General features: G+C 61.4%; 4 protein-coding genes and 1 long non-coding RNA gene across 8 annotated transcripts; 3 read left to right on the plus strand and 2 right to left on the minus strand.

Moving 5' to 3' along the window:
- Window positions 1-2,019: 2,019 nt before the first annotated feature.
- UNC93B1 (unc-93 homolog B1, TLR signaling regulator) lies at window positions 2,020-6,204 on the plus strand. Of its 2 annotated transcripts, XM_034061513.1 has the most exons (11): window positions 2,020-2,126; window positions 2,208-2,349; window positions 2,431-2,584; window positions 2,657-2,818; window positions 2,880-2,994; window positions 3,068-3,161; window positions 3,252-3,376; window positions 4,893-5,075; window positions 5,153-5,426; window positions 5,575-5,693; window positions 5,779-6,204. In XM_034061513.1, the coding sequence occupies exons 1-11, from the start codon at window positions 2,022-2,024 to the stop codon at window positions 6,016-6,018; spliced, it is 1,713 nt and encodes a 570-aa protein (XP_033917404.1). In that variant the 5' UTR covers window positions 2,020-2,021; the 3' UTR covers window positions 6,019-6,204. The 2 variants fall into 2 exon arrangements, with proteins under 2 accessions (XP_033917404.1, XP_033917403.1); XM_034061512.1 differs by having other exon boundaries at window positions 2,431-2,818.
- On the minus strand, window positions 4,777-7,294 carry LOC117436036 (uncharacterized). Its single transcript, XR_004549536.1, has 3 exons — window positions 7,235-7,294; window positions 5,830-5,919; window positions 4,777-5,072 (listed from the first exon to the last, which is right to left on the minus strand). It is a non-coding gene; the product is annotated as an uncharacterized lncRNA (long non-coding RNA).
- A 125-nt stretch (window positions 7,295-7,419) lies between these two features.
- On the plus strand, window positions 7,420-12,392 carry MAX (MYC associated factor X). Of its 2 annotated transcripts, none has more exons than XM_034061586.1 (5): window positions 7,420-7,563; window positions 7,722-7,748; window positions 9,301-9,408; window positions 10,433-10,562; window positions 11,475-12,392. In XM_034061586.1, the coding sequence occupies exons 1-5, from the start codon at window positions 7,528-7,530 to the stop codon at window positions 11,660-11,662; spliced, it is 489 nt and encodes a 162-aa protein (XP_033917477.1). In that variant the 5' UTR covers window positions 7,420-7,527; the 3' UTR covers window positions 11,663-12,392. The 2 variants fall into 2 exon arrangements, with proteins under 2 accessions (XP_033917477.1, XP_033917478.1); XM_034061587.1 differs by having other exon boundaries at window positions 7,426-7,563; window positions 10,439-10,562.
- Window positions 12,393-12,525: 133 nt separating this feature from the next.
- Window positions 12,526-19,063, minus strand: FNTB (farnesyltransferase, CAAX box, subunit beta). 2 transcript variants are annotated; one of them, XM_034061530.1, is made up of 12 exons: window positions 18,947-19,063; window positions 17,201-17,265; window positions 16,140-16,212; window positions 15,422-15,513; window positions 14,755-14,901; window positions 14,566-14,649; window positions 14,396-14,482; window positions 13,578-13,707; window positions 13,367-13,499; window positions 13,045-13,156; window positions 12,854-12,968; window positions 12,526-12,772 (listed from the first exon to the last, which is right to left on the minus strand). In XM_034061530.1, the coding sequence occupies exons 1-12, from the start codon at window positions 19,034-19,036 to the stop codon at window positions 12,680-12,682; spliced, it is 1,221 nt and encodes a 406-aa protein (XP_033917421.1). In that variant the 5' UTR covers window positions 19,037-19,063; the 3' UTR covers window positions 12,526-12,679. The 2 variants fall into 2 exon arrangements, with proteins under 2 accessions (XP_033917421.1, XP_033917422.1); XM_034061531.1 differs by having other exon boundaries at window positions 18,974-19,058.
- Window positions 19,064-21,626: 2,563 nt separating this feature from the next.
- Window positions 21,627-24,726, plus strand: RAB15 (RAB15, member RAS oncogene family). The gene is made up of 7 exons (XM_034061577.1): window positions 21,627-21,750; window positions 22,771-22,831; window positions 22,908-22,968; window positions 23,064-23,141; window positions 23,220-23,309; window positions 24,078-24,143; window positions 24,571-24,726. Exons 1-7 carry the CDS (start codon window positions 21,627-21,629, stop codon window positions 24,724-24,726), a joined length of 636 nt encoding a protein of 211 aa, XP_033917468.1.
- The last annotated feature ends 1,760 nt before the right edge of the window (window positions 24,727-26,486 follow it).

Here is a 26,486-nt window from a genome sequence, read left to right on the forward strand (position 1 = left end):
TGTGCAGGGTTCAATGGGTGCTGTGTAGGGGTCAGGGTGCTGGGGTTCAATGGGTGCTGTGCAGGGGTCAGTGTGCTGGGGTTCAATGGGTGCTGTGCAGGGGTCAGGGTGCTGGGGGTTCAATGGGTGCTGCGCAGGGGTCAGGGTGCTGGGGGTTCAATGGGTGCTGTGCAGGGGTCAGGGTGCTGGGGTTCAATGGGTGCTGTGCAGGGGTCAGGGTGCTGGGGGTTCAGTGGGTGCTGTGCAGGGTTCAATGGGTGCTGTGTAGGGGTCAGGGTGCTGGGGGTTCAATGGGTGCTGTGCAGGGGTCAGGGTGCTGGGGGTTCAATGGGTGCTGTGCAGGGGTCAGGGTGCTGGGGGTTCAATGGGTGCTGTGCAGGGGTCAGGATGCTGGGGGTTCAATGGGTGCTGTGCAGGGGTCAGGGTGCTGGGGGTTCAATGGGTGCGGTGCAGGGGTCAGGGTGCTGGGGGTTCAATGGGTGCTGTGCAGGGGTCAGGGTGCTGAGGGTTCAATGGGTGCTGTGCAGGGGTCAGGGTGCTGGGGGTTCAATGGGTCCTGTGCAGGGGTCAGGGTGCTGGGGGTGCAATGGGTGCTGTGCAGGGGTCAGGGTGCTGGGGTTCAATGGGTGCTGTGCAGGGGTCAGGGTGCTGGGGGTTAAATGGGTGCTGTGCAGGGGTCAGGGTGCTGGGGGTTCAATGGGTGCTGTGCAGGGGTCAGGATGCTGGGGGTTCAATGGGTGCTGTGCAGGGGTCAGGGTGCTGGGGGTTCAATGGGTGCGGTGCAGGGGTCAGGGTGCTGGGGGTTCAATGGGTGCTGTGCTGGGGTTCAATGGGTGCTGTGCAGGGGTCAGGGTGCTGAGGGTTCAATGGGTGCTGTGCAGGGGTCAGGGTGCTGGGGGTTCAATGGGTGCTGTGCAGCGTTCAATGGGTGCTGTGCAGGGGTCAGGGTGCTGGGGGTTCAATGGGTGCTGTGCAGGGGTCAGGGTGCTGGGGTTCAATGGGTGCTGTGCAGGGGTCAGGGTGCTGGGGTTCAATGGGTGCTGTGCAGGGTTCGATGGGTGCTGTGCAGGGGTCAGGGTGCTGTGCAGGGTTCAATGGGTGCTGTGCAGGGGTCAGGGTGCTGGGGGTGCAGGATCGGTCCCTTTAAGCGTCCCCGTCCCGCCCGCCCCATCGAAAGAGGAAGCAGCTCCTGCCCCGCCCCGGGCTCCGGTAGCGGAGCGGGTACTGGGGGGGGAGCACATGGGTGCGGGGCTGGGGGTGCTGGGTTCGAGGCTGTGGGTGCTTGGTATAGGGGATGAGGGTGCTGGGTATAGGGCATGTGGGTGCTGGGTGCGGGGATGGGGGTGCAAGACACTGGTGCAGGTTCTGGGGTGCAGGGGCAAAGTCCACAGGTGCATGTCTGGGGGTGCTGGGTTCAGGTCTGGGGGTGCAAAGCACATGGGTGCAGGGGATGAGGGTGCTGGGCACAGGGGTGCAGGGTCTGGGGGTGCAAAGCAGATGGGTGCAGGGGATGAGGGTGCTGGGTGCAGGGTCTGGTGGTGCTGGGCACAGGGGTGCAGGTCTGGGGGTGCTGGGCACAGGGATGCAGGGATGTAAAGCGCACGGGTGCAGGTCTGGGGGTGCTGGGTTCAGGTCTGGGGGTGCAAAGCAGATGGGTGCAGGGTCTGGGGGTGCTGGGTTGACGTCTGGGGGTGCAAAGCAGATGGGTGCAGGGGATGAGGGTGCTGGGCATAGGGGTGCAGGGATGCAAAGCACAAGGGTGCAGGTCTGGGGGTGCTGGGCACATGGGTGCAAGGGATGAGGGTGCTGGGTGAAGGGTCTGGGGGTACTGGGCACAGGGATGCAAAGAACAAGGGTGCAGGTCTGGGGGTGCTGGGTTGAGGTCTGGGGCTGCAAAGCACATGGGTGCAGGGGATGAGGGTGCTGAGTGCAGGTCTGGGGGTACTGGGTTCACCTCTGGGGGCACCCAAGCCACGGGTGCAGCACTCGGGGGTTGCCAACAGCACCCCCCTACCTGCCCCATGCAGCCCCCCAGAGGCAGGATGCAGAAGGACCCCAGTGTGTCCCAGCCCGCAGGCACTGCAGTGGTGGGTGACAGACTGGGTGCTGAGGGCACCGAGACACAGGTGAGATCCCTATGGGTGCCCCCATAGGGTCCCATTGGAGGTGTCCCCCCCCAATGGTTGACATCCCCTGTGCCCCCCCAGCTGGATGACTTTGTGGGTGCTCACCCCGACTACAACGAGGAGGAAGAGGAGCACAAGTTCTTCCGCCGCAAGCGCCTTGGGGTCATCAAGAACGTGGTGGCCGCCAGCCTGGCCGGGACCCTCACCTATGGGGTGTACCTGGGTATGGTCCTGCTGCTCCTCAGACACCCCCAGTGTGCTTTGGGGGGTCAGGGTGGGGGTGACAGGCTCTGGACCCCCCCAGGCCTGCTGCAGATGCAGCTGATCCTGCACTATGATGAGACCTACCGGGAGGTGAAGTACAGCAACATCCAACTGGAGGACATCGACCGCAAGGTGTTGATGGGCATCAACGTCACCCCCATTGCCGCGCTGCTCTACACCCCTGTCCTCATCAGGTACAGCGCTCCCCATGCTGCCCAACAGCATTCCCAATGGGAATCTGTGCTTCCCTCTCCAATCCCTGGCAGGTTCTTCGGCATCAAGTGGGCCATGTTCCTCGCTGTGGGTATCTACGCCTTCTTCGTCTCCAGCAACTACTGGGAGCGCTACTACACGTTGGTGCCCTCCGCCGTGGCCATTGGGGTGGCCATCGTGCCCCTCTGGGCTTCCATGGGCAGCTACATCACCAGGTAGGCAGGAGTGGGGTGGGTCTGGGGTGGGTGACACCAACTGACCCATGGTGCCATATAGGATGGCCCAGAAGTACCACGAGCACGTCCACTACAAGGAGGAGCAGCGGGCACCACGAGGGGCCAGCGATGCCTACATCATCATCTTCCAGAGCATCTTCTATGCCTTCTTCCATGTGAGTGCTGGCACAGGGAATGGGATGTGGTGCACAGCATGGTGCTGAGCATCTCCTGCTCCCTGTGTTGCAGTTGAGCTTCGTCTGTGCTCAGATGCCCATGCTCTTCTTCCTCAACAACTACCTCTACCAGCTCAACCACACGCTCTTTGGCGTCAAGCACTGCGGTGAGGACGGGGCGGTGCCATGGGGTGGTGCCATGGGGTGGCATGGGGACCTCCTGATGGGGAGGAGCCATGGTGTGTGCCCCCCAACAGGGACCCTGAGCCATGGCACACTGCCTGGCTTCAACACCACGGTGCTGCAGAGCCTGCCCCGCAGCGTCAACCTCATCGTGGTGGACAGTGTGCTGATGGCGGCTGCCTTCCTCGCCATGCTGCTGGTGAGTGAGCTGGGCAAGGGACATCATCCCTATGGAATCATGGAAGCAACCGGGGTGGAAAAGAGCTTTAAGATCATCCAGTGCAACCATGTCCCCAAGAGGCACATCCACACCTCTTCTAAACCCTTGCAGGGCCGGTGCCTGCAGCCCTGCCCTGGGCAGCCTGTTCCAATGCTGAGCACCCTGTGGGGCAGGAATTGTTCCTCAGCTCCATCTGAACCTGCCCTGGTGCAGCTTGAGGCTGTTTCCTCTTGTCCCATCCCTTGTTCCTTGGGAGCAGAGCTCAGCCCCTCCTGGCTCCATCCTCCTCTCAGACACTTGGAGGAGCCATCAGGTCCCCCCTGAGCCTTCTCTTCTCCATCTGAACCCGCAGCTCCCTCAGCCCTTCCCCATCTCTTGTGCTCCAGGCCCTGCTCCAGCTCCATTGCCCTTCTCTGGCCCCATCCAGCCCCTCTTAGGGTGAGGGGCCCAGAGCTGAGCACAGGATTGGAGCTGCAGCCTCCCCAGTGCCCAGCACAGGGGCCCGATCCCTGCCCTGTTCCTGCACTGGTGCTGGTGCAGGATGCTGGGGGCTCCTTGGCTCCTGCTTGGCTCCATCAGCTCCTTTGCCATGAGCAGCTTCCCAGGCCTGGAGCATTCCCAACCCCAGAGCAGGGCCCAGCACTGAGCCCGGTTCAATCTCACCCCATTGACCACAACCCATGGATCCAGCCTGGCCAGATCCTTCTTGCAGAGCCTCCCTATCCTCCAGCAGATCAAATCCCACCCTTGGTGTCATTGAAGTGACTCAGGGTGCCCTCAATCCCCCCATCCAGATCAGCAATGAATATCTCAAACAGCCCCAGCCCCGAGCCCTGAGCACCACCACTGACCTGTCACCAACTGGATGTGACAACATTCACCAGCAGTCCCTGTGCTCTGCCATCCAGCCAGGCTTTTACCCAGCAGAGAATCCACCAGTCCAGGCCATGAGCAGCCAGTTGGGCCAGAAGAACACTGTGGGACACCGTATCAGTGCTTTCCTAGGTTCCATAGGGACAATGTCCACAGCCTTTCCCTCATTCACCAGCAGGTCAATTGATGAGGTTGGTCAAGCAGGACCTGCCCTTCTGGTGCTGACTGTGCTCATCCCCCTGTTATCCTCCACGTGCTTTATGATCCACAGCAGGAGGGCTGCAACCGGATGATCCTGAGCTCCTTTGCACCCCAAACCATCTCAGTGGGGCTGATGTGCTCCATGATCCCCCCCCACACACAGGTCCTGGTGCCAGATGATCCTGAGCTCCTTTGCACCCCAAACCATCCCAGTGGGGCTGATGTGCTCCATGACCCCCCCATACACACAGGTCCTGGTGCCGGATGATGCTGAGCTCCTTTGCACCCCAAACCATCTCAGTGGGGCTGATGTGCTCCATGACCCCCCATACACAGGTCCTGGTGCCAGATGATGCTGAGCTCCTTTGCACCCCAAACCATCCCAGTGGGGCTGATGTGCTCCATGACCCCCCATACACAGGTCCTGGTGCTCTGTGGTGCAGCCTATCGACCCACGGAGGAGATCGACCTGCGCAGCATCGGTTGGGGGAACATCTTCCAGCTGCCCTTCAAGCACATGAGGGACTATCGCCTGCGTCACCTCTTCCCCAGCTTCATCTACAGCGGCTTCGAGGTGCTCTTTGTCTGCACTGGCTTCTCCCTGGTAGGGATGGATGGGGACAGAGGGGAGGTGACAGAGCAGGGACAACCCCATTGACACCGACCCCGTTTCCCATGCAGAACTATGGGGTGTGTGCCCTAGGGCTGGAGAAGCTGTCCTACCTCCTTATGGCCTATGGGCTGTCAGCCTCAGCCTGCTCCAGCCTGGCCCTGTGCATGCTGCGCCTGCAGCGGCACATCCCACTGCTGGCCGGAGCCTTCATCCACGCTGCCCTCCTGGTGACGCTGTTCTGCTGGGCACCAGAGCCCCGGCTTGTGGGGCAGGCCCCACTGCTCTACAGCATCGCCGCGCTATGGGGCACGGGGAGCGCCCTCAACAAGACCAGCATCAGCAGTGAGTAGCAGGAAGGGTCACAGTGTGGTTCCCTTGTCCCCGCATGGGAGCATCTCTCATGGCACCCCCTTGGACACGCTGACAAGGAGCAGGATGGACCCATAGTGACCCATAGGGGGATGCTGACAGCAGCTCTGCTCCATCGCAGTCCTCCTGGGCATGCTGTACAAGAACAAGGAACGCCAGGACTTCATCTTCACCATCTACCACTGGTGGCAAGCCCTGGCCATCTTCACCGTCTACCTGTGGTCAGAGCTCCCCATGAAGGTAACCACGGTAGGGCCCCATGGTGGGATTCCCTATAGGTCTATGGGGTGCAGCCCCACATTGACCCCTCTTTGCCATGGCGCAGGCCAAGCTGTCCATCCTGCTGGTGACACTGGTGCTGTCAGTGGGCACATACCTGCGCATGGAGCAGCAGCTGGGGCAGCACATCGAGTACCGCCTGCCCCGCATCCCGCGCCCGCACCACCGCATGCGGGGGTACCGGTACCTGGAGGAGGAGGACTCGGATCAGACGGGGTCTGAGGGGGATGGGGATGGAGAGGAAGAGCAGGAGGAGCACACAGAGGATGGGGAGCAGAGGGGTTAGGGTACCATGGACTGCTACAGCACTGGGGTGGACCCACATTGTTCTCTATGGGGAAAGGGAGTCCTCAACCCTCAACCAAAGACTCAAGCTGACATAGGTCCCTCTGCAGCACCCCCAGGCAGGACTAAAGACTCCATTGAGATGCAATGCAGCCCCTATGAAGACCCACAGGACCCCTAACCAAGCCTAAAGCCCCTCAGGCCAGACCTACAGACAGACCCATAGCCCCCCACCAAGCAAGCCTAAAGCCCCTCAGGCCGGACCCGTAGCCCCCCCCAACCAAGCCTAAAGCCCCTCAAGCCGGACCCCTGGCCAGACCCACAGCCCCCCCCAACCAAGCCTAAAGCCCCTCAGGCCGGACCCACATACAGACCCATAGCCCCCCCCAGCCAAGCCTAAAGCCCCTCAGGCCGGACCCACAGCCCCCCCCAACCAAGCCTAAAGCCCCTCAGGCCGGACCCACAGCCAGACCCATAGCCCCCCCAAACCAAGCCTAAAGCCCCTCAGGCCGGACCCACAGCCCCCCCCAACCAAGCCTAAAGCCCCTCAGGCCGGACCCACAGCCAGACCCATACCCCCCCCACACCAAGCCTAAAGCCCCTCAGGCCAAACCCACAGCCAGACCCATAGCCCCCCCACAACCAAGCCTAAAGCCCCTCAGGCCGGACCCATAGCCCCCCCTAACCAAGCCTAAAGCCCCTCAGGCTGGACCCAAAGCCAGACCCATAGCCCCCCCCCACCAAGCCTAAAGTCCCTCAGGCCGGACCCACAGCAGACCCATATCCCCCCCCAACCAAGCCTAAAGCCCCTCAGGCCGGACCACAGACAGCCCCATAGCCCCCCCACAAGGGAGGCCTGCAGCCCCCCTAACCAAGCCTAAAGCCCCTCAGGCCGGACCCACAGCCAGACCCATAGCCCCCCCCCAACCAAGCCTAAAGCCCCTCAGGCCGGACCCACAGCCAGACCCATACCCCCCCCAACCAAGCCTAAAGACCATCAGGCCGGACCCACAGCCCCCCCCAACCAAGCCTAAAGCCCCTCAGGCCGGACCCACAGCCAGACCCATAGCCCCCCCAACCAAGCCTAAAGCCCCTCAGGCCGGACCCACAGCCAGACCCACAGCCCCCCCAAACAAGCCTAAATCCCCTCAAGCCGGACCCATAACCAGCCCCATAGCCCCCCCCAACCTCCCCATCCCCTTTTAACCCCCCCATACCTCAATAAAGCCTTTCCCACCTCCACCTCCGTTCTCCTCCTTCCATGAATGGCATTAAAGCCCCACCACCCCCCTGAGGTGGGGACTACAGCTCCCGGCGTGCACCGCGCCTCAGGCGCGGTGCACGCCGGGAGCTGTAGTCCCCACCTCGCATGCGCCCTTTACCCCTCCCCTCCTTTAAACTACAACCCCCACAATCCCCCGCGCCCCAGGGAGGTGGGGGCTCCCGGCGCTCCCCTCCGCGCCTGCGCACTGCGCGCTGTTGTTGTGGCGGCGCGGCCCGGCCGGTAGCGATGAGCGACAACGATGACATCGAGGTGGAGAGCGACGTGAGTCGGGCCCCTCTATCGCGATAGAGCGATAGGAACCCCCCCCCCACATCCCCATTGATTCCCTATGGGTATCGGGATGCGATAGAACCGGTAACGTTTGGTTTCTGTTCCTCTTCCTCCTCTTCCTCGTCCCGTTTATGGCCCCCCCCCCTCAGGAGGAGCAGCCGAGGTTCCAGTCTGCGGTAAGCACGTGGGGGGGGGAGTGCGCCTGCGCCAACGGGGGGGGGGGAGGGGGGATTGGGGGTGTCACGTGGGGGGGGTTATGGGGTGGGGGTCTTCTATGGGGCTCATGTGGGGATTGGGGTGGTGGTGAGGGGGGAACGGTGGGGATGAGGGTTATGGGGGGTATCTATGGGGCTGGGGGTAGGCTGGTGGGGGATCTGTGGGGTTGGGGGCTCCTGGGGGGGGATCTGTGGGGCTGGGGGTGTTCTGGGAGGGGGATCTGTGGGGCTGGGGTCTCCTTGGGGGGGGATCTGTGGGGCTGGGGGTGTCCTGGAGGGGGGGGGGAATCTGTGGGGCTGGGGGTCTTCATAGGGGTTTATTTGGGAATGGGGTCTTTATGGGAATGCCCATGGGGCTGGGGGTCTTACGGGGGGGGTCCTGTGGGGCTGGGAGGGGGCACATGTGAGGTTGGGGGTCTTGTAGGAGGAAGATCTGTGAGGCTGGAGCCTTGTGGGGAGGGGACACTCATGGGCCTGGGGAGCTTCTTAGGAGGGGACCTGTGGGGCTGGGGATAGGAGCCCCCTTTTGGGGCTGTGGATCCAGAGGGAGATGGAGCTGGGGATGTGGGGAGAGCTTTTTGGGGCTCTTGGTGTGGGGCAGTGAGGGTTGGGACTCACATCTATGGGGCTGGATGCAGGTGTGGGGTGCAACCCATGGGCTGTGCCCCATGGCTGGGGGGGGGTTTGGGGGCAGCAGGAACCTCCAAGGGAGAAGCAACAGGAACCAAAACCCCCATGATCAGCATCCTTCCCATTGGATGCTGAGACACCCCCGAGGCTCTTCCCATCCATCCCGGGCCCCAAAGGGTTATCCCATAGCAGAGCATGGATCCCCCCCATATCCCCATGGTGCCACCCCCATGATCCCATTATCCCATCCATCCTGGACCCCAAAGGGTTATCCCATAGCAGAGCATGGATCCCCCCCCATATCCCTATGGTGCCACCCCCATGATCCCGTTATCCCATCCATCCCTGACCCCAAAGGGTTATCCCATAGCAGAGCATGGATCCCCCCCCATATCCCTATGGTGCCACCCCCATGATCCCATTATCCCATCCATCCCAGGCCCCAAAGGGTTATCCCATAGCAGAGCATGGATCCCCCCCATATCCCCATGGTACCACCCCCATGATCCCGTTATCCCATCCATCCCAGGCCCCAAAGGGTTATCCCATAGCAGAGCATGGATCCCCCCCATATCCCTATGGTGCCACCCTCACGATCCCGTTATCCTGTCCATCCCAGGCCCCAAAGGATTATCCCATAACAGAGCATGGATCCCCCCCCATCCCCATGGTGCCGCCCCCATGATCCCATTATCCCATCCATCCCAGACCCCAAAGTGTTATCCCATAGCAGAGCATGGATCCACCCCATATCCCTATGGTGCCACCCCCATGATCCTGTTATCCCGTCCATCCCGGACCCCAAAGGGTTATCCCATAGCAGAGCATGGATCCCCCCCATATCCCTATGGTGCCACCCCCATGATCCCGTTATCCATCCCAGGCGGACAAACGCGCCCATCACAACGCGCTGGAGCGCAAGCGCAGGGACCACATCAAGGACAGCTTCCATAGCCTGCGGGACTCGGTCCCATCCCTGCAGGGGGAGAAGGTGAGTTTGGGGAGCGTGCTGGGGGCTGGGGTTGGGGGTAGGGTTAGGTTAGGGTTAGGGTTGGGGTTAAGGTTAGGGTTAGGGTTAGTTAGGGTTAGGGTTAGGATTAGGGTTAGGGCTCCTGATGCCATTCCCGAGGGCAGGAAGCGCGTCCCGAGCGGTGCAGGTCATTAGGGTTAGGGTTACGGTTAGCCTTAGAGTTAGGCTTAGGGTTAGGCTTAGGGTTAGGGTTAAGCTTAGGGTTAGGCTTAGGTTTATGCTTAGGCTTAGGTTTAGGGTTAGGATTAGCGTTAGAGTTACGGTTAGGCTTAGGGTTAGGGTTAGGTTTAAGGTTAGGGTTAGGGTTAAGCTTAGGGTTAGGCTTAGGTTTAGGGTTAGGCTTAGGCTTAGGGTTAGGTTTAGGGTTGTTTAGGGTTCCTGATGCTATTTCCGAGGGCAGGAAGCACGTCCCGAGCAGTGGGAGTTCAGCCTTTGGAAGTGCCTGTGGTATCCATAGGGGTGTAGGGGAGACCTGAGAGCAGCTCCAGTGCCTAAAGCGGCTGCAGGAAAGCTGGAGAGGGGCTTGGGACAAGGGATGTAGGGACAGGCCAAGGGGAATGGCTTGAACCTGCCCAAGAGAGGGGAGACTGAGCTGAGCTCTGAGGCAGAAGCTGTTCCCTGGGAGGGTGCTGAGGCGCTGGCACAGGGTGCCCAGAGAAGCTGTGGCTGCCCCATCCCTGGCAGTGCTCAAGGCCAGGTTGGACACAGGGGCTTGGAGCAGCTGCTCCAGTGCAAGGGGTTGGGGTTGGATGCACTTTAAGTTCCTTCATCCGAAGCCATTCCATGATTCCATGTATGAGTTCTCAGCCTCATCCAGCTCCATCAGGAGGTCACAGTCATCTCTTCACCCAAGAGCTGTTCTTCGGTGCCATCAGCACAGCAAACCCCTCCCTGCTATGCTGCGGTTGGGATGGGATGGACACAATCCCATTGGATCCTCATTGGACAAGGTCTTTATCTCTCTTGTTGTCCTTTCCCACTATTGCAACAGGCATCCCGGGCCCAAATCCTGGACAAAGCCACAGAGTACATCCAGTACATGCGCCGGAAAAACCACACACACCAGCAGGACATCGACGACCTCAAGCGCCAGAACGCGCTGCTGGAGCAGCAGGGTGAGAGCAAGGGGATCCTATGGGATAGGGGGTGAAGGGAATCCTATGGGATACAGGGCGAAGGGAATCGCGTGGGATACAGAGTGAAGGGTACCCCATGGGATACAGGGCGAAGGGCATCCCAAAGGATACAGTGAAAGGGAATCCTACGGGATACAGGGTGAAGGGAATCCCACGGGATAGGGGGTGAAGGGAATCCCATGGGATACAGGGCGAAGGGAATCCTATGGGATACAGGGCGAAGGGAATCCTATGGGATACAGGGCGAAGGGAATGCCATGGGATACGGGGCGAAGGGGATCCCATGGGATATGGGGCAAAGGGAATCCCATGGGATACTGGGAGAGGGAATCCCATGGGATACAGGGTGAAGGGAATCCCATGGGATACGGGGGAAGGGAATCCCATCGGATACAGGCGAAGTGAATCCCACGGGATATGGGGTGAAGGGAATCCCACGGGATACAGGGCGAAGGGAATCCCATGGGATACGGGGCGAAGGGAATCCCATGGGATATGGGGCGAGGGGAATCCCATGGGATACGGGACTAAGGGAATGCCATGGGATACGGGACTAAGGGAATGCCATGGGATATGGGGTGAAGGGAATCCCATGGGATACAGGGCGAAGGGAATCCCATGGGATATGGGGCGAAGGGAATCCCATGGGATACGGGTTGAAGGGAATCCCATGGGATACGGTGCGAAGGGAATCCCGTGGGATAGGGGGGAAGGGAATCCCATGGGATACAGGGCGAAGGGAATCCCATGGGATACAGGGCAAAGGGAATCCCATGGGATATGGGGGAAGGGATTCCCACGGGATATGGGGCAAAGGGAATCCCATGGGATACAGAGAGGGATAACACACCCATGGGGGGGTACACACGCTGTGTGGCTCTCCCCCCACAGTGCGTGCGCTGGAGAAGGCTCGCTCCAGCGCTCAGCTCCAAGCCACCTACCCCTCGCCGGACAACAGCCTCTACACCAACCCCAAGGGCAGCTCCATCTCCGCCTTCGATGGTGGATCCGATTCCAGCTCCGACTCGGAGCCCGAGGAGCCTCAGAGCAGGAAGAAGCTGCGCATGGAGGCCAGTTAGGGACCCCCCCCCATGGCTGTGTGAGGACTCTCTCCCTTCTCTCCCAGAGGCTCTTGGACTGCAGCTTCCCAAAGCCCTTTCCCTGCTCTAACCGATGGGAAGCGGCCAGGCAGGGCCCCAACAGACTTGGGGGGCAAGGGGGGGCTCCAAGGAGGTGTCCCCATCACCCCCCCCCCAACAACCAGCGAGCCCCTCGTCCTCCTCCCTTCTGGTTTTGTATGAGCATTTGTATTTATACCCGGGACCACAGCAGTCCTGAGCTGAACTGGGGCTGTGCAGCCCCCCCCAGCCCCCCAAAAGGCCAGGCCCCACATAGGGGAGCTGCTCCTGCCCCCCCATCAGGCAAGCACTGGAAGGAAGGGGGGGGTCTCGCTATTTATTCTCTGCGTGTGCAATTCCAGCTGCCCCCAATGCATTTGGGGGGGGGATACACACACACACAACACCTGCACCCCCTCTTTCCACAGCACAGAGCCAGGCTGGGTGCTCTCTGTGTGCATCCTGACCCCCCCTTCCTTTCCTCTGTCCCCCTATCCCCCTCTATGGCATTCTCTGATCTCGAGCATCCCCTCCCTGCCCCATAGGAACCCCCCCCACCCCATATCCCCCTTTTGATGCCAATTCATTCCATGGATCTAAGGTATGTTGTACATACTGCCCACAGTTGTCTTGCAAGTTGAGGCTTCCCTTTACTATAAGACTCTAAAGAATAAAATGGGACAAAAAACCCCACAAAGCCTTATGTGAACTTCCCAATATTCCCAAAGCCGGAAGGGAAACCGGGATCGGAGCCCAGCATCACCTCCCACCCCAAAGCATGGCACATGGGGGGCAGCTCTGCTCCCCCACTGCACACACAGCACATGGGGCAGCTCATCCTTGGGGCTTTATTCCATACAATGGGACCAGCACCGGGATCAGCACCAGGAACAGGGTTTTGGTATTGCTGGCACCCTGAGCCCCTCACTCTGCACCACAGCACCAGTGCACACTATGGGGGGGCACCAGGGGTACCCCCTACTCCAGGCTGGGCATAGGCTGCTGTAGGAAGTGCATCACCGCCCGCACCACCTTATCCGGGGTGATGTTGTACACGGGGTGCGTGGCCGCCTGTAGGATAACAACCGGACAATGGGATCAGAGCCTGTTCCCGGTGCTGGGACCGCATCCGGAGCGATGCTCAGCACCTACCAGGCGGTTCTCTGGGGTACCCAGCACCACTTCATGGTGCAGCTCCCCACTGCCGAAGTGCTGTGCTATGGCCAAGCCGCTCAGGCAGTAGCATGTGTGGTAGAAATCCCGGGATCTGGTGATGGGAATGGGGATGTTGGGATGCAGGGAACCAGGCAGTGCCCCCATCACCCCATAAGGTTGGTACCCACTTGCCAGGCTTGTCCAGCAGCCCCCCGGCCGGGCACTGGCAGCACAGGAGGATGTATTCCTGCAGTGCCGACTGGTCGAACATCCAATGGGTCATGCTTAGGGCTGGATCACCTGGAAGGGAATGGGGTGAAACCCATGGAAAGGGCCAGGAATGAGGGAATTCCCCCTTCCTAAGGGCTTCTTCCACATCCCCAAGCCTCAAAAGCCTCCCTGATGCATCTAAATCACTGCACTTCACTCCCTTCCCATACACCTTCATTCCCCTCACCCCATAGATGCTATTTATAGGGCAGAGGAACACAGGACCCCAAACCAACTCACCCTTGGCATGCAGGGCTCGGTGCAGCAGGGGCAGCAGCCCAGCCTGCCAGAAGGAATAGCATCCATCCACCAGCTTATTGCACCGACCTTGGAAGCCACCCTCAAAGCGCATCTGCCTCCTGGTGACCCAGTGCTGGGCAGGACAGAGCAGGATGAGGCCATTGGGGGGGGGCTGAGCCCCATATGGTGCTGAGGGTGGGACTGGGCTCACCAGTAAGCTCCGCAGGTTCAGGAGATGCTCCTGCTTGAGGATGACCAAGGCTGCCAGGCCACAGAAGGTGTAACCACCGTGAGCCTCCATCCCTGGCACGCCACCGATGCCACCCTCCCAGTTCTGGCACCTGTATGGGGAGAGGATGGGATGGGACCAGTATCCCAGTGTAAGGATGGGGAGGTGGTGGAGGGGGGCATGGAGCAGCTCCCATAGGAGCATCCTCTGCCCCATCCCTGCAGGGCTTGGAGCATCCTGCTCTAATGGAAGGGGTTGGGGTTGGATGGTCTTTGAGCTCCCTGCATCCCATGGTCCCATGGTCCCATGATCCCATAATCCCATCATCCCATCATCCCATCATCCCATGATCCCATGATCCCATCATCCCCTCATCCCATCATCCCATAATCCCATCATCCCCTGATCCCATCATCCCATCATCCCATCATCCCATCATCCCATCATCCCATGATCCCATGATCCCATCATCCCCTCATCCCATCATCCCATAATCCCATGATCCCATCATCCCATCATCCCATCATCCCATCATCCCATCATCCCCTGATCCCATCATCCCATCATCCCATGATCCCATCATCCTATCATCCCATAATCCCATCATCCCATCATCCCATAATCCCACGATCCCATAATCCCATGATCCCATAATCCCATGATCCCATGATCCCATGATCCCATGATCCCACGATCCCATCATCTCATCATCCCATCATCCCATGATCCCATCATCCTATCATCCCATCATCCCATGATCCCATCATCCCATGATCCCATGATCCCAGTCCCATTCCCACCTCGCAATCCACTCTGCCGTGCCTGCGAACAGAGCCGGGCTCAGGATGTTGGTCAGGGAGGCCACGGATGCGGCACAATAGGCGCTCCTATGGGATACAGGATGGAAGCACTGGGACCCCAATGGTGACCCCAGCCCCACACTGGTACCCAGTGCACCCCATTCACCCACCTCACATCCACCTCGCCCCCAATGTGCATGAGGAAGGAGCCATCCGACTGCTTCAGTGAGTGCAGATACTGCAGCAGCTTCTTCCTGCAGACCCATTGTGCTGTGGGGGGGACCCACACGTGTCCTGTGCCCCCCCCAGCCCCACACCAGCATCATGGGGACCCCCCCATACCCCAGCACCATCCATACCTATCAATGACCCCAAATGCCTCCTCGGTGCCGATGATGCAGAGCGCATTGACCGCAGCATAGGTGGGGGCAAGGTGGGGGTGCTGGCCTGGACCCCCCCCAAACCCCCCTTGGGGGCTCTGGCAGCGGCTCAGGAACTGGCAGACACTAAAGGAGAGGGGCAGTGACCCATAGAATCAATGGGGACGCCCCATAACACATATGGGACCCCCCCCATAGGGTCAAGGATGGGGTTATCTCATTCTCTGCCCCCCCATCACGAGGCGCTGGCAGCAAGAATGGCCCCATTGATGGTGCCAAAGGAGGAACAAAGCTCCTTTGGTGTGGGGACAGGAGGAGCTGGCACCCCCAGCATCACATGGGGCACAGCCCAGAGGCAGGGTGAGGGTCCCCACGCTGCCCCATAGGGTGGGATATGGGGCAGGGTGAGGGTCCCCACGCTGCTCCCATAGGGTGGGATATGGGGTGGGGGGGTCCCCCACGCTGCCCCCATAGGGTGGGATATGGGGCAGGGTGAGGGTCCCCACGCTGCCCCATAGGGTGGGATATGGGGTGAGGGGGTCCCCACATTGCCCCCATAGGGTGGGATATGGGGCAGGGTGAGGGTCCCCACGCTGCTCCCATAGGGTGGGATATGGGGTGGGGGGGGGATGCTGTTGGTACTCACTCAGAGGCCACTGAATGGGGAATGGGCTCATCCAGCAGCTCCAGGCTGTGCAGGATCCAGTAGCAGAGCCAGGGGCGGCTGGCATCCAGGCACTGTGGGATCAATGGGATAATGGGGTCCATGGGGGGGTGTAGGGCACATCCTGCTTCATCCTGCTCCGTGACCCCCTCCTTCTTAGGCTGAGGACACCGGAACAGCACACAGTGCTCCGCATCCCATCCCATCCATCCCATCCCATCCCATCCCATCCATCCCATCCCATCCCATCCATCCCATCCCATCCCATCCCATCCATCCCATCCCATCCATCCCATCCCATCCATCCCATCCCATCCCATCCATCCCATCCCATCCCATCCCATCCCATCCATCCCATCCATCCCATCCCATCCCATCCCATCCATCCCATCCATCCCATCCCATCCATCCCATCCCATCCATCCCATCCCATCCCATCCATCCCATCCCATCCCATCCATCCCATCCATCCCATCCATCCCATCCCATCCCATCCATCCCATCCATCCCATCCCATCCATCCCATCCCATCCCATCCATCCCATCCATCCCATCCATCCCATCCCATCCCATCCATCCCATCCATCCCATCCCATCCATCCCATCCCATCCCATCCATCCCATCCATCCCATCCCATCCATCCCATCCCATCCCATCCATCCCATCCCATCCCATCCCATGGACCAGCAGCTCCCACACCTCATAGGCTTCAGTGAGCTGCCGGAGTCCTCTCTTCAGGTAATGGAAGTGCTTCTCCCGCTGCAGGATGAGCCTGGAACGCAGCAGGCAGGGATAGGGCACTGATGCCACTGCATCCCATAGGAACCCATCCGAGTGGGACCGGATCCCATAGGAACCCATCCGTGTGGGACCGGATCCCATAGGAACCCATCCGAGTGGGACTGCATCCCATTGGAACCCATCCATGTGGGACTGGATCCCATAGGAACCCATCTGTATGGGACTGGATCCCATAGGAACCCATCCGTGTGGGACCACATCCCATAGGAACCCATCCGTATGGGACCACATCCCATAGGAACCCATCTGAGTGGGACCGCATCCCATTGGAACCCATCCGAGTGGGACCGCATCCCATAGGAACCCATCCGTGTGGGACCACATCCCATAGGAACCCATCCGTATGGGACCGCATCCCATTGGAACCCATCTGAGTGGGACCGGACCCCATAGGAACCCATCTGAGTGGGACCAGATCCCATAGGAACCCATCCATATGGGACCGGATCCCATAGGAACCCATCCAAGTGGGACCGGATCCCATAGGAACCCATCCGAGTGGGACTGCATCCCATTGGAACCCATCCGAGTGGGACCGGATCCCATAGGAACCCATCCGAGTGGGACCGGATCCCATAGGAACCCATCTGTGTGGGACCGGATCCCATAGGAACCCATCCAAGTGGGACCGGATCCCATAGGAACCCATCCGAGTGGGACCGCATCCCATAGGAACCCATCCGTGTGGGACCGGATCCCATAGGAACCCATCCGAGTGGGACCGGATCCCATAGGAACCCATCCGAGTGGGACCACATCCCATAGGAACCCATCTGTGTGGGACCGGATCCCATAGGAACCCATCTGTATGGGACCGGATCCCATAGGAACCCATCCGTGTGGGACCGGATCCCATAGGAACCCATCCGTATGGGACCACATCCCATAGGAACCCATCCGAATGGGACCACATCCCATAGGAACCCATCTGTATGGGACTGGATCCCATAGGAACTCACTGTGGGATGTGATGGTTGGACTTGTAGGCATCAAACACCTCCTGCACGATGTCCTCCACCTTGGTCTGCATCCGGGATGGAAGCAGAACAAAGTCCATATGAGAGCCCCATTCCCAGGGATTCCAAGCAATGGGAAAACCAAGGATCCCATTCAGCCTATGGGAGACTTAACAGGAGCTGAGGAGCAGCTGAGCCGGGATTAGATGGGGCAGCTTTGCCAAGGCTTAAAGATGGAGCCTGGCTTATCCCCATGGAAAACATGGGATTTGGGACACTGCTTTCAAGCCCAGTTTAACACCTGGCATTGGGGCTGTCCCAAACAGGGATAATCCCTATGGAAAACATCGGGATGAGGACAAACAGCACCGGAACCATGGGATGAGTGGGAATGCTGCATGGATTGGGAAACACAGCATTGCCTTTTACACCATTGGGATCATCCCAGTGCCAGGGACTGGATCAGATCCATATGGAGCAGAGGGGACCCCATCACCCACCCCAAGCTGGGAATGGGGACACGTCACAACCCACATGGGTGCCCTGGCTGTTGTCATGGGGAGGAAGTGGGGCAGGGATCACCCATAGCCCAACCCCATAGCACCCTCAGGGCCAGCCCCATAGCACCCCATAGCCTGGCCTTAAGGCAGCCTAGTGGCATCAGGGCCAGCCCCAGGGCAGCTTCAAGGCCGGTCCCACAGCACACTCAAAGCCAGCCCCAGGGCACCATGACCCTATAGTACCCATAGCCCAGCCCTACAGCAGCCCGGCACTCTCAGAGCCAGCCCCACGGCATTCCATAGCCGGGCCCTATGGCAGCCCCAGGGCCAGCCCCATGGCACACATAGCCCATGGCCCCATAGCTCAGCCCCATGGCACCCACAGACCATGGCACCATAGCTCAGCCCCACAGCGCCCCATAGCCCAGCCCATGGCACCCATAGCGCCCCATAGCTCAGCCCCACAGCCCAGCCCCACAGCTCAGCCCCACAGTCCAGCCCCATAGCTCAGCCCCATAGCTCAGCCCCACAGCCCAGCCCCATAGTCCAGCCCCATAGCTCAGCCCCATAGCCTAGCCCCACAGCCCAGCCCCATAGCCCATAGCACCATAGCCCAGCCCATAGCACCCATAGCGCCCCATAGCCCAGCCCCACAGCTCAGCCCCATACCCCAGCCCCATAGGGCAGCCCCATACCCCAGCCCCATAGCCCAGCCCCACATCTCAGCCCCATAGCCCAGCCCCATAGCCCAGCCCCACATCCCAGCCCCATAGCACCCCATAGCCCAGCCCCATTGTGCCCCATAGCCCAGCCCCACAGCGCAGCCCCATAGCCCAGCCCCACAGCCCAGCCCCATAGTCCAGCCCCATAGCTCGGCCCCATAGCCCAGCCCCATAGCCCAGGCCCACAGCCCAGCCCCATAGCCCTGCTCCATAGCCCAGCCCCACAGCCCAGCCCCATAGCGCCCCATAGCCCAACCCCACAGCCCAGCCCCATAGCACCACAGCCCAGCCCATAGCATCCATAGTGCCCCATAGCGCAGCCCCATAGCGCAGCCCCATTGCCCAGCCCCACAGTCCAGTCCCATAGCTCAGCCCCACAGCTCAGCCCCATAACCCAGCCCCATAATCCAGCCCCATAGCTCAGCCCCACAGCTCCCATAGCCCAGCCCCATAGCCCAGCCCCATAGCCCAGCCCCATAGCCCAGCCCCATAGCCCCATGACACCCACACCCCATCCCCTCCCCCACCTGCTCAGCAGACGTCGCTGTCCTCACCCCATCCTCCCGCAGCCGCCGCCCCCCGGGAGAGCCGCGCGGGGCCGGGGCCGCTCCCGCCATGCTGCGGGCGGGGACACGTGACCCCGCCCCAAGCCCCGCCCCTCGCCCCTCCCGGCCGCCAGGGGGCGCCCCTCTGCCACCGCGCCCTCTGACGTCACCGCGCCCTCTGACGTCACCGCGCCCTCTGACGTCACCGCATTCCCGCATGGAATGGGTCGGGATGGGGTCTGGGGTATTCCCATCTCTGTATCCCACATCCCAATCCCATCTCCATGTCCCTGTATCCCCTTCAGGCTCTGGAGCTGCTCTGGGATCCCCTATTCAGGACCCGTCTCTGCTCCAGCGTCATTCCCAGAGGGAATCTCCGGTTTATCCGGTGCGGATCGAGGGAATTCCGTCCTCGCTGTTCATTCCAGGACACATCCAGAGCATCCCCAGCCCCGTTCGGGCACACAGATGGGAGCAGGAGCAGGAGCTCATTCCTATATCCCGAGGAGCTCATTCCTATATCCCGAGGAGTCCATTCCCGTATCCCGAGGAGCTCATTCCCGATATAGGGAATATGTAGGGTAGGACACCTCTGTATATACATACACACACATCTAGAGCCAGTCAATGACCTTTAATGCACGAAGCTGGGGCTCCAGCACCCACACACAGGAGACACAGCAGGCACCAGGAGCAGGATGATGTGACACTTGCACCCAGTACCCATCACTGAACCCCAGCACCCATCACTGCCCCCAACATCCAATACTACACCCATCACTGCACCCTGGACCCAAAACTGCCCCCAGCACCCATCCTGCACCCACCACAGTACCCATCACCACACTCCAGCGCTCAACATCCATCACTGCACCCCAGTACCCAACACCTCAACCAACACTGCATCCCAGCACCCATCGCTGCACCCAGCATCTATCCTGCACCCAGCACCCAATACTGCACCCATCACTGCACCCTGGACACAAAACTGCACCCAGCACCCATCCTGCACCCAGCACCCAACACCCACCCAACACTGCATCCCCGCACCCAAAGCTGCCCCCAGCACCCACCACTGCCCCAGCACCCATCACTGCCCCCAGCACCCATCACTGCCCCCAGCACCCATCCTGCCCCCAGCACCCACCACTGCCCCCAGCACCCACCACTGCCCCCAGCACCCATCCTGCCCCCAGCACCCATCCTGCCCCCCAGTACCCAGCACCCATCCTGCCCCCAGCACCCATCCTGCCCCCCAGTACCCAGCACCCATCCTGCACCCAGCACCCATCACTGCCCCCGGGTGCGCCCCCTCCTGCCCCCTGCGCATCCCCCGTGTGTCCCTTGGTACCCGGAGCATCCCTCGGTGCATCCCTGGTTTCCTTCCCTGCATCCCTGGTACCCCCCCCGGACCATTCCCGGTGTCCCTCCCGTGTATCCCTCATCCCCTCCCGATGTTCTCCCCCCTGCATCCCCCGGTATTCCCGGTGCTCTCCGGGTGCATCCCCCGTATCCCCTCCCGGTACCCCCGACCATCCCCTGTGTATCCCCCGGTCCATCCCCACTGTCCCCCCCGTTTCCCAAAGCATCTCCAGGTGCATCCCCACATAGATCCACCGGTTTTCCCACCTCGTTCCCCACAGGATCCCCCGTGAATGGCACCTAAGGAGCATTCCCGGTGCTCCCTCCCCTGCATCCCCCTCTGGTCCATCCCCCGGTGTTCCCCCGGTTCACCCCCGGTTCACCCCCGGTACCGCTCCCTCCGTCCCACAAAGCATCCCCGCTCCATCCCCGGTGCTTTCTCCCCATCATTCCCCACTCCATTCCCAGTGTTCCCCAGCTCCATTCCCGCTGTCTCCCCCCATCATTCCCCGGTCCCTCCCCAGTGTCACTCCCCATTCCCCAGCGCATCCCCCGGTGCATCCCTGGTGCTCCCTCCCCTGCATCCCACGGTTTTCCAGCGGTCTATTCCTGCTTCATCCCTTGCATCCCCCTCCTTCCCCAGCTCCATCCCTGCATCCCTCTCTCCATCCCCAGCTCCATCCCTGCATCCCCTGGTCCATCTCCCGTCCATCCCCTGTATCCCCAGCTCCATCCCTGCATCCCCAACTCCATCCCCGCTCCATCCCTGCATCCCCTGGTCCATTCCCGGTCCATCCCCTGTATCCTCAGCTCCATCCCTGCATCCCCTGGTCCATCTCCGCTCCATCCCCTGCATCCCCCTCTCCATCCCCTGTATCCCCAGCTCCATCCCCTGCATCTCTCGCTCCATCTCCAGCTCCATCTCTGCATCCCCCTCTCCATCCCCTGCATCCCCTGGTCCATCTCCGCTCCATCCCCTGTATCCTCAGCTCCATCCCCTGTATCCCCCTCTCCATCCCCTGTATCCCCCTCTCCATCCCCTCTCCATCCCCTCTCCATCCCCTGTATCCCCCTCTCCATCCCCTCTCCATCCCTGCATCCCCCTCTCCATCCCCTCTCCATCCCCTCTCCATCCCCTCTCCATCCCCGCTCTCTCCCCCCACATCCCCTTGCCCCCGCCCCCAGGCCGTGCCCCGCCCCGGTGCCATCCCGGCGCTGTGGCGGCGGCGGCGGCGCTCCCGGCCCCGGTTACCGGCCGCGGCGCTCCCGGCCCCGGTTACCGGCGGCCGCCCGGGCGGCCATGGCCAAGCAGTACGATGTTCTGTTCCGGCTGCTGCTGCTCGGGGACTCGGGCGTGGGCAAGACCTGCCTGCTCTGCCGCTTCACCGACAACCAGTTCCACCCGGCGCACATCTCCACCATCGGTACCGGCGGCACCGGCGGCACCGGGGACGGGAGCAATGGGAGATGGGGAACCGGGGAACGGGGAACCGGGGGAACCGGGAGCAATGGGGAGATGGGAACCGGGAGCGACGGGGAGATGGGAACCGGGGAGACGAGGCGCCGGGGAACGGGAAACCGGGGGAACTGGGAAGCGGCGGCACCGGGGAACCGGGAGCAATGGGGAGATGGGGAACGGGGAACGGGAAACTGGGGAATGGGAAACCGGGGGACCGGGAGCAACGGGAGATGGGGAACCGTGGAACGGGAAACCGGGGGCCTCGGCAAGCGGCGGCACCGGGGAACAGGGAGCGACGGGGAGATGGGGAACCGGGGAGAGGAGGCACCGGGGAACGGGAAACCAGGGGAACCGGGAGCGATGGAAGAGACGTGGCACTGGGGAACGGGGAACCGGGGAGCCAGGAGCATCTGGGGAGACAAGAGAATGGGGAACCGGGAGCACTGGGAAACGGGGGAAACAAGGGAACGGGGAAGCGGGGACACGGGGGAACCAGGAGCATCGGGAAACCGGGAGCACTGGGAGCCAACGCACCGGGGAACGGGGGAACACCGGGGACACTGGAGAGCTGCGGGCCTGGGGAACCGGGAGCAACGGGGAGCCAAGGACCGGGGAACGGGAAACCGAGGGCACCGGGGAACGGGAAACTGAGGGCACCGGGAGCACCGGGGATGTCCCGGGGACACAGCGAGGGATGCAGGGGAGGAAGCACCGGGGAACCGTGGACACCGGGACCCACAGCACCGGGGAACGGATAAACGGGAACACCGGGGGCTGCAGCACCGGGGAACCGGGGGTGGGTACGGGGGGGTACCGGTACCCGGTTTGGCTTCACAACGGGGCCAGGATGGGGTGGGAGGAGCAGGACGGGGGGACCCCGGTGCCGGTAGCTCCCGGTGTGTGTGTGGGTACCCCCATACACCCCCATACACCCCCATACACCCCCATACACCCCCATACACCCCCATACCCCCCCCGATCACAGGCGTTGACTTCAAGATGAAGACCATCGAGGTGGACGGCATCAAGGTGCGGATCCAGATCTGGTGAGTGCCGGTACCGGGGGTCCGGGGGGGGGGCTGAGGCCTGGGCACAGCTCATGCCATGGGTGCCCCGGTGCAGGGACACGGCAGGGCAGGAGCGGTACCAGACCATCACCAAGCAGTACTACCGACGGGCACAGGTACCGGGGGGGGGGGCACAGGGGAGAGGGGAAACTGAGGCATGGGGGGGGTTAAATGGCCACATCCCCCCCCCCATTATCCCATTATCCTATAGGGCATCTTCCTGGTGTATGATATCAGCAGCGAGCGCTCCTATCAGCACATTGTGAAGTGGGCCAGTGATGTGGATGAGGTCTGTGGGGATGCAAAGACCTGGGGGGGGTCCCATAGATGTAATGGGGGGGTCCTCACGCTGCCCCCCCCCCCCCAGTACGCCCCCGATGGTGTCCAGAAGATCCTCATTGGGAACAAGGCGGACGAGGAGCACAAGAGGCAAGTGGCCAAAGAGCAAGGGCTGCAGGTGAGCGGGGGCTATGGGGCCCCCCCCCTGCGCCCCGGCATGGATGGAGCCCCCCTGAATCCACAGGGGCCCCCGCAGCCCTCCTGCAGCCCTATGTGTGTCCATAACCCCCCCCCCTCCAGTGCCTGTGCACCCCCAAAGCTGCTCTGACACCTCCTTGTGTCCCCCCTTCAGTGTGACCCCAAATCCCCCCCTGCACCCCAATATGGACTGAGCCTCCCCCTGTACTCCATAGGGACCCCAATAACGCTCGTGCAGCCCTATTTGTGTCCAGGGACCCCCACAAGTGTGACCAGACCCCCCCCCCAGTGCCCCCACACCCCTAGGGCTGTTCTGACACCTCCCTGTCCCCCCCCACCAGTGTAACCCCAAATCCCCCTCTGCACCCCAACATGGCCAGATCCCCCCTTGAGCTCCCCCCCTGTACTCCATAGGGACCCCAATAACCCTCCTGCACCCCTATTTGTGTCCATTCCCCCCCTCCAGCATGACCAGACCCCCCCCCCAGTGCCTGCGCACCCCCAGGACCGCTCTTACACCTCCCTATCCCCCCCCCATAACCCCAACCACCCCCCTGCACCCCAACATAGCCCCTGCACCCCCAAAGTACCCAAACACCCCCCCCCAAGTCCCCCTTGCACCCATTGCCCAGCCCCACTGGGTGCCCCTATTGCAGCCCCCCCATAGCCAGCACAGCCCCTCCATGTGCCTGGGGGGGGGGGCACGACACTGGGGGTGCTGGTGCCCCCCCAACCCCATTGCCTGCAGCTGGCCAGGGAGTATGGGATGGATTTCTATGAGACCAGTGCCTGCAGCAACCTCAACATCAAGGAGGTATCGGGGGGGGGTATGGGGGGGGCAATAAAAGGGGGTTCAGGGGGTCAATAAAAGGGGGTTTGGGGGGTCTATAAAAGGGGTTTCAGAGGGGGTCAATAAAAGGGGGTTTGGGGGGTCAATAAAAGGGGATTCAGAGGGGTCAATAAAAGGGGGTTTGGGGGGGTCAATAAAGGGGATTCGGGGGGTCAATAAAAGGGGGTTCGGGGGGTCAATAAAAGACGGTTATGGGGGTCAATAAAATGGGGTTCGGGTATGGTCAATAAAAGGGGGTTCGGGGGGGCAATAAAAGAGGGTTTGGGGGGGTCAATAAAAGGGGTTCGGGGGTCAATAAAAGGGGGTTTGGGGGTCTATAAAAGGGGGTTTTGGGGGGTCAATAAGAGGGGGTTCAGGGGGGTCCCCCAGTCTCATCCCCCCCCATCCGCAGTCCTTCACGCGGCTGACGGAGCTGGTGCTGCAGGCGCATCGCAAGGAGCTGGAGGGGCTCCGGGCCCCCCCCCGCACCCCCACATTGGCCCGGTTAGAGGAGGAGGAGCAGCAGCCCCTGTGCAGCGAGGACACCCCCAAAACCTGCTGGTGTTGAAGCATGGACCCCCCCCCTATGGACTCCCTCTATGGACCCCCCCTATGGACCCCCCCATGGACCCCTCTTGGGGAGGGACACACCATGGGTGCGGGATGGGGCAGCCCCTGTGCAGAGAGGACACCCCCAAAACCTGCTGGTGTTGAAGCATGGACCCCCCCATGGACCCCCCTATGGACCCCCCCATGGACCCCTCTTTGGGTGCCCCCATCCCTGGGGGGGGACACACACACACACCATGGGTGCGGGATGGGGCAGCCCCATAGAGGGGGGTGATGGGGACAGATAAGATGGGGTGAGCCCACACAGTGCCCATGGTGGGGGGGGGTGATGGGTGCTGGTGCCCCCCCCCCATGCCCATAGACCCCCCCCTTGTTTTACACATACAATAAAGGTGATGCTGGAGGTGGTTGGGGTTTGGTGCTGCTTGGGGTGCTCTATGGGGCCCGGGGGGGGTCTATGGGTGGCTGTGCCCCACTGGAGCCCCTGGCACCGTCTATGGGGCATGGCCAGGGCACGGCAATATGAGAGGGTATCAATAATTGAGGCTGTGCCGGAGCTGCCACCGCAGTGTCACCTTTCCAGGCCAGGGGGTGTGGGGTGATGGGTGTATGGGTGCTGTGCACAGGGGGTGTTGTATTCATGGGGTGTTGTATTCATGGGGTGTTGTATTCACGGGGTGTTGTATTCATGGGGTGCTGTGTCCATGGGGTGTTGTGTCCATGGGGTGTTGTGTCCATGGGGTGTTGTATCCATGGGGTGTTGTGTTCATGGGGTGTTGTATCCATGGGGTGCTGTGTCCATGGGGTGTTTTATCCATGGGGTGTTGTGTCCATGGGTTGTTGTATCCATGGGGTGTTGTGTCCATGGGGTGTTGTGTCCATGGGGTGCTGTGCCCATGGGGTGTTGTATTTATGGGGTGTTGTGTCCATGGGGTGCTGTGTCCATGGGGTGTTGTACCCATGGGGTGTTTTATCCATGGGGTGTTGTGTCTATCACCACTGCTGGCTCATTCCCGGCTGTTGAGCATCCCTACAGGGATGCAGGAGCTGATCCTGGCATGGACAGGGATGTCACTGTCAGAGGGCTCAGTGATGGGCACTGGGATGGGTGGGCAGCAGGATGACGATTGGCATTGGATCCTGGTGGGCATTGGCATGGATGGGCACTGGGATGATGATGGGCACTGGAATCCTGGTGGGCATTGGCACGGATGGGCACTGGGAGGGTGATGGGCACTGGGATGGGTGGGCAGCAGGATGACAATTGGCATTGAATCCTGGTGGCCATCGGCATGAATGGGCACTGGGATGCTGATGGGCACTGGGATGTTGGTGGGCACCGGGATGCTGATGGGTACCAGGATGCTGATGGGCTCTGGGATGCTGGTGGGCACCGGGATGCTGGTGGGCACCAGGATGCTGGTGAGCACCGGGCTGGTGATGGGCACCAGGATGATACTGGTCCCAAAGCAGACAGATGCCAGGGTGAACACTGTCCCTGTACCAGTGGGCACCAGCACTGGTGTGCAGGCAGCAGGCACCAGGATGGCAAACACCATCAGCCCACAGGCAATGCCAGGGCAGCCATGGGGTGTGATCAACACCACACTCCCCATTCCCCATCCGTGTGGGTCTGAGTCACCCCACACCCCCAGAATCCCATTACATCCCCCCCCCCCCCCTGCTCCCACCCCACAGCCCATGGGCACAGGGAACAGCATCCGCACCATCAATTATTGATGTGGGTTGGAGCATCCG

This window comes from Melopsittacus undulatus, chromosome 4 (genome assembly GCF_012275295.1).
Source record: "Melopsittacus undulatus isolate bMelUnd1 chromosome 4, bMelUnd1.mat.Z, whole genome shotgun sequence".
NCBI lineage: Eukaryota > Metazoa > Chordata > Aves > Psittaciformes > Psittaculidae > Melopsittacus > Melopsittacus undulatus.

Excerpts from the sequence above, each read along its gene's own strand:
- UNC93B1 (XM_034061512.1), top strand. The coding sequence starts at position 2,022 with ATGCAGCCCCCCAGAGGCAGGATGCAGAAGGACCCCAGTGTGTCCCAG. Across the intron at positions 2,995-3,067 it reads TCTTCTATGCCTTCTTCCAT|TTGAGCTTCGTCTGTGCTCA; the intron begins GTGAGTGCTGGC and ends CCTGTGTTGCAG. Across the intron at positions 5,427-5,574 it reads CAACAAGACCAGCATCAGCA|TCCTCCTGGGCATGCTGTAC; the intron begins GTGAGTAGCAGG and ends GCTCCATCGCAG.
- MAX (XM_034061586.1), top strand. The coding sequence starts at position 7,528 with ATGAGCGACAACGATGACATCGAGGTGGAGAGCGAC. Across the intron at positions 9,409-10,432 it reads CATCCCTGCAGGGGGAGAAG|CAACAGGCATCCCGGGCCCA; the intron begins GTGAGTTTGGGG and ends TTCCCACTATTG. Across the intron at positions 10,563-11,474 it reads CGCGCTGCTGGAGCAGCAGG|TGCGTGCGCTGGAGAAGGCT; the intron begins GTGAGAGCAAGG and ends CTCCCCCCACAG.
- FNTB (XM_034061530.1), bottom strand. The coding sequence starts at position 19,036 with ATGGCGGGAGCGGCCCCGGCCCCGCGCGGCTCTCCCGGGGGGCGGCGG. Across the intron at positions 17,266-18,946 it reads CAGCGACGTCTGCTGAGCAG|ACCAAGGTGGAGGACATCGT; the intron begins GTGGGGGAGGGG and ends TCCCGGATGCAG. Across the intron at positions 16,213-17,200 it reads TCCAACCATCACATCCCACA|GCTCATCCTGCAGCGGGAGA; the intron begins GTGAGTTCCTAT and ends GCTGCGTTCCAG.
- RAB15 (XM_034061577.1), top strand. The coding sequence starts at position 21,627 with ATGGCCAAGCAGTACGATGTTCTGTTCCGGCTGCTGCTGCTCGGGGAC. Across the intron at positions 21,751-22,770 it reads GGCGCACATCTCCACCATCG|GCGTTGACTTCAAGATGAAG; the intron begins GTACCGGCGGCA and ends CCCCGATCACAG. Across the intron at positions 24,144-24,570 it reads GCAACCTCAACATCAAGGAG|TCCTTCACGCGGCTGACGGA; the intron begins GTATCGGGGGGG and ends CCCCATCCGCAG.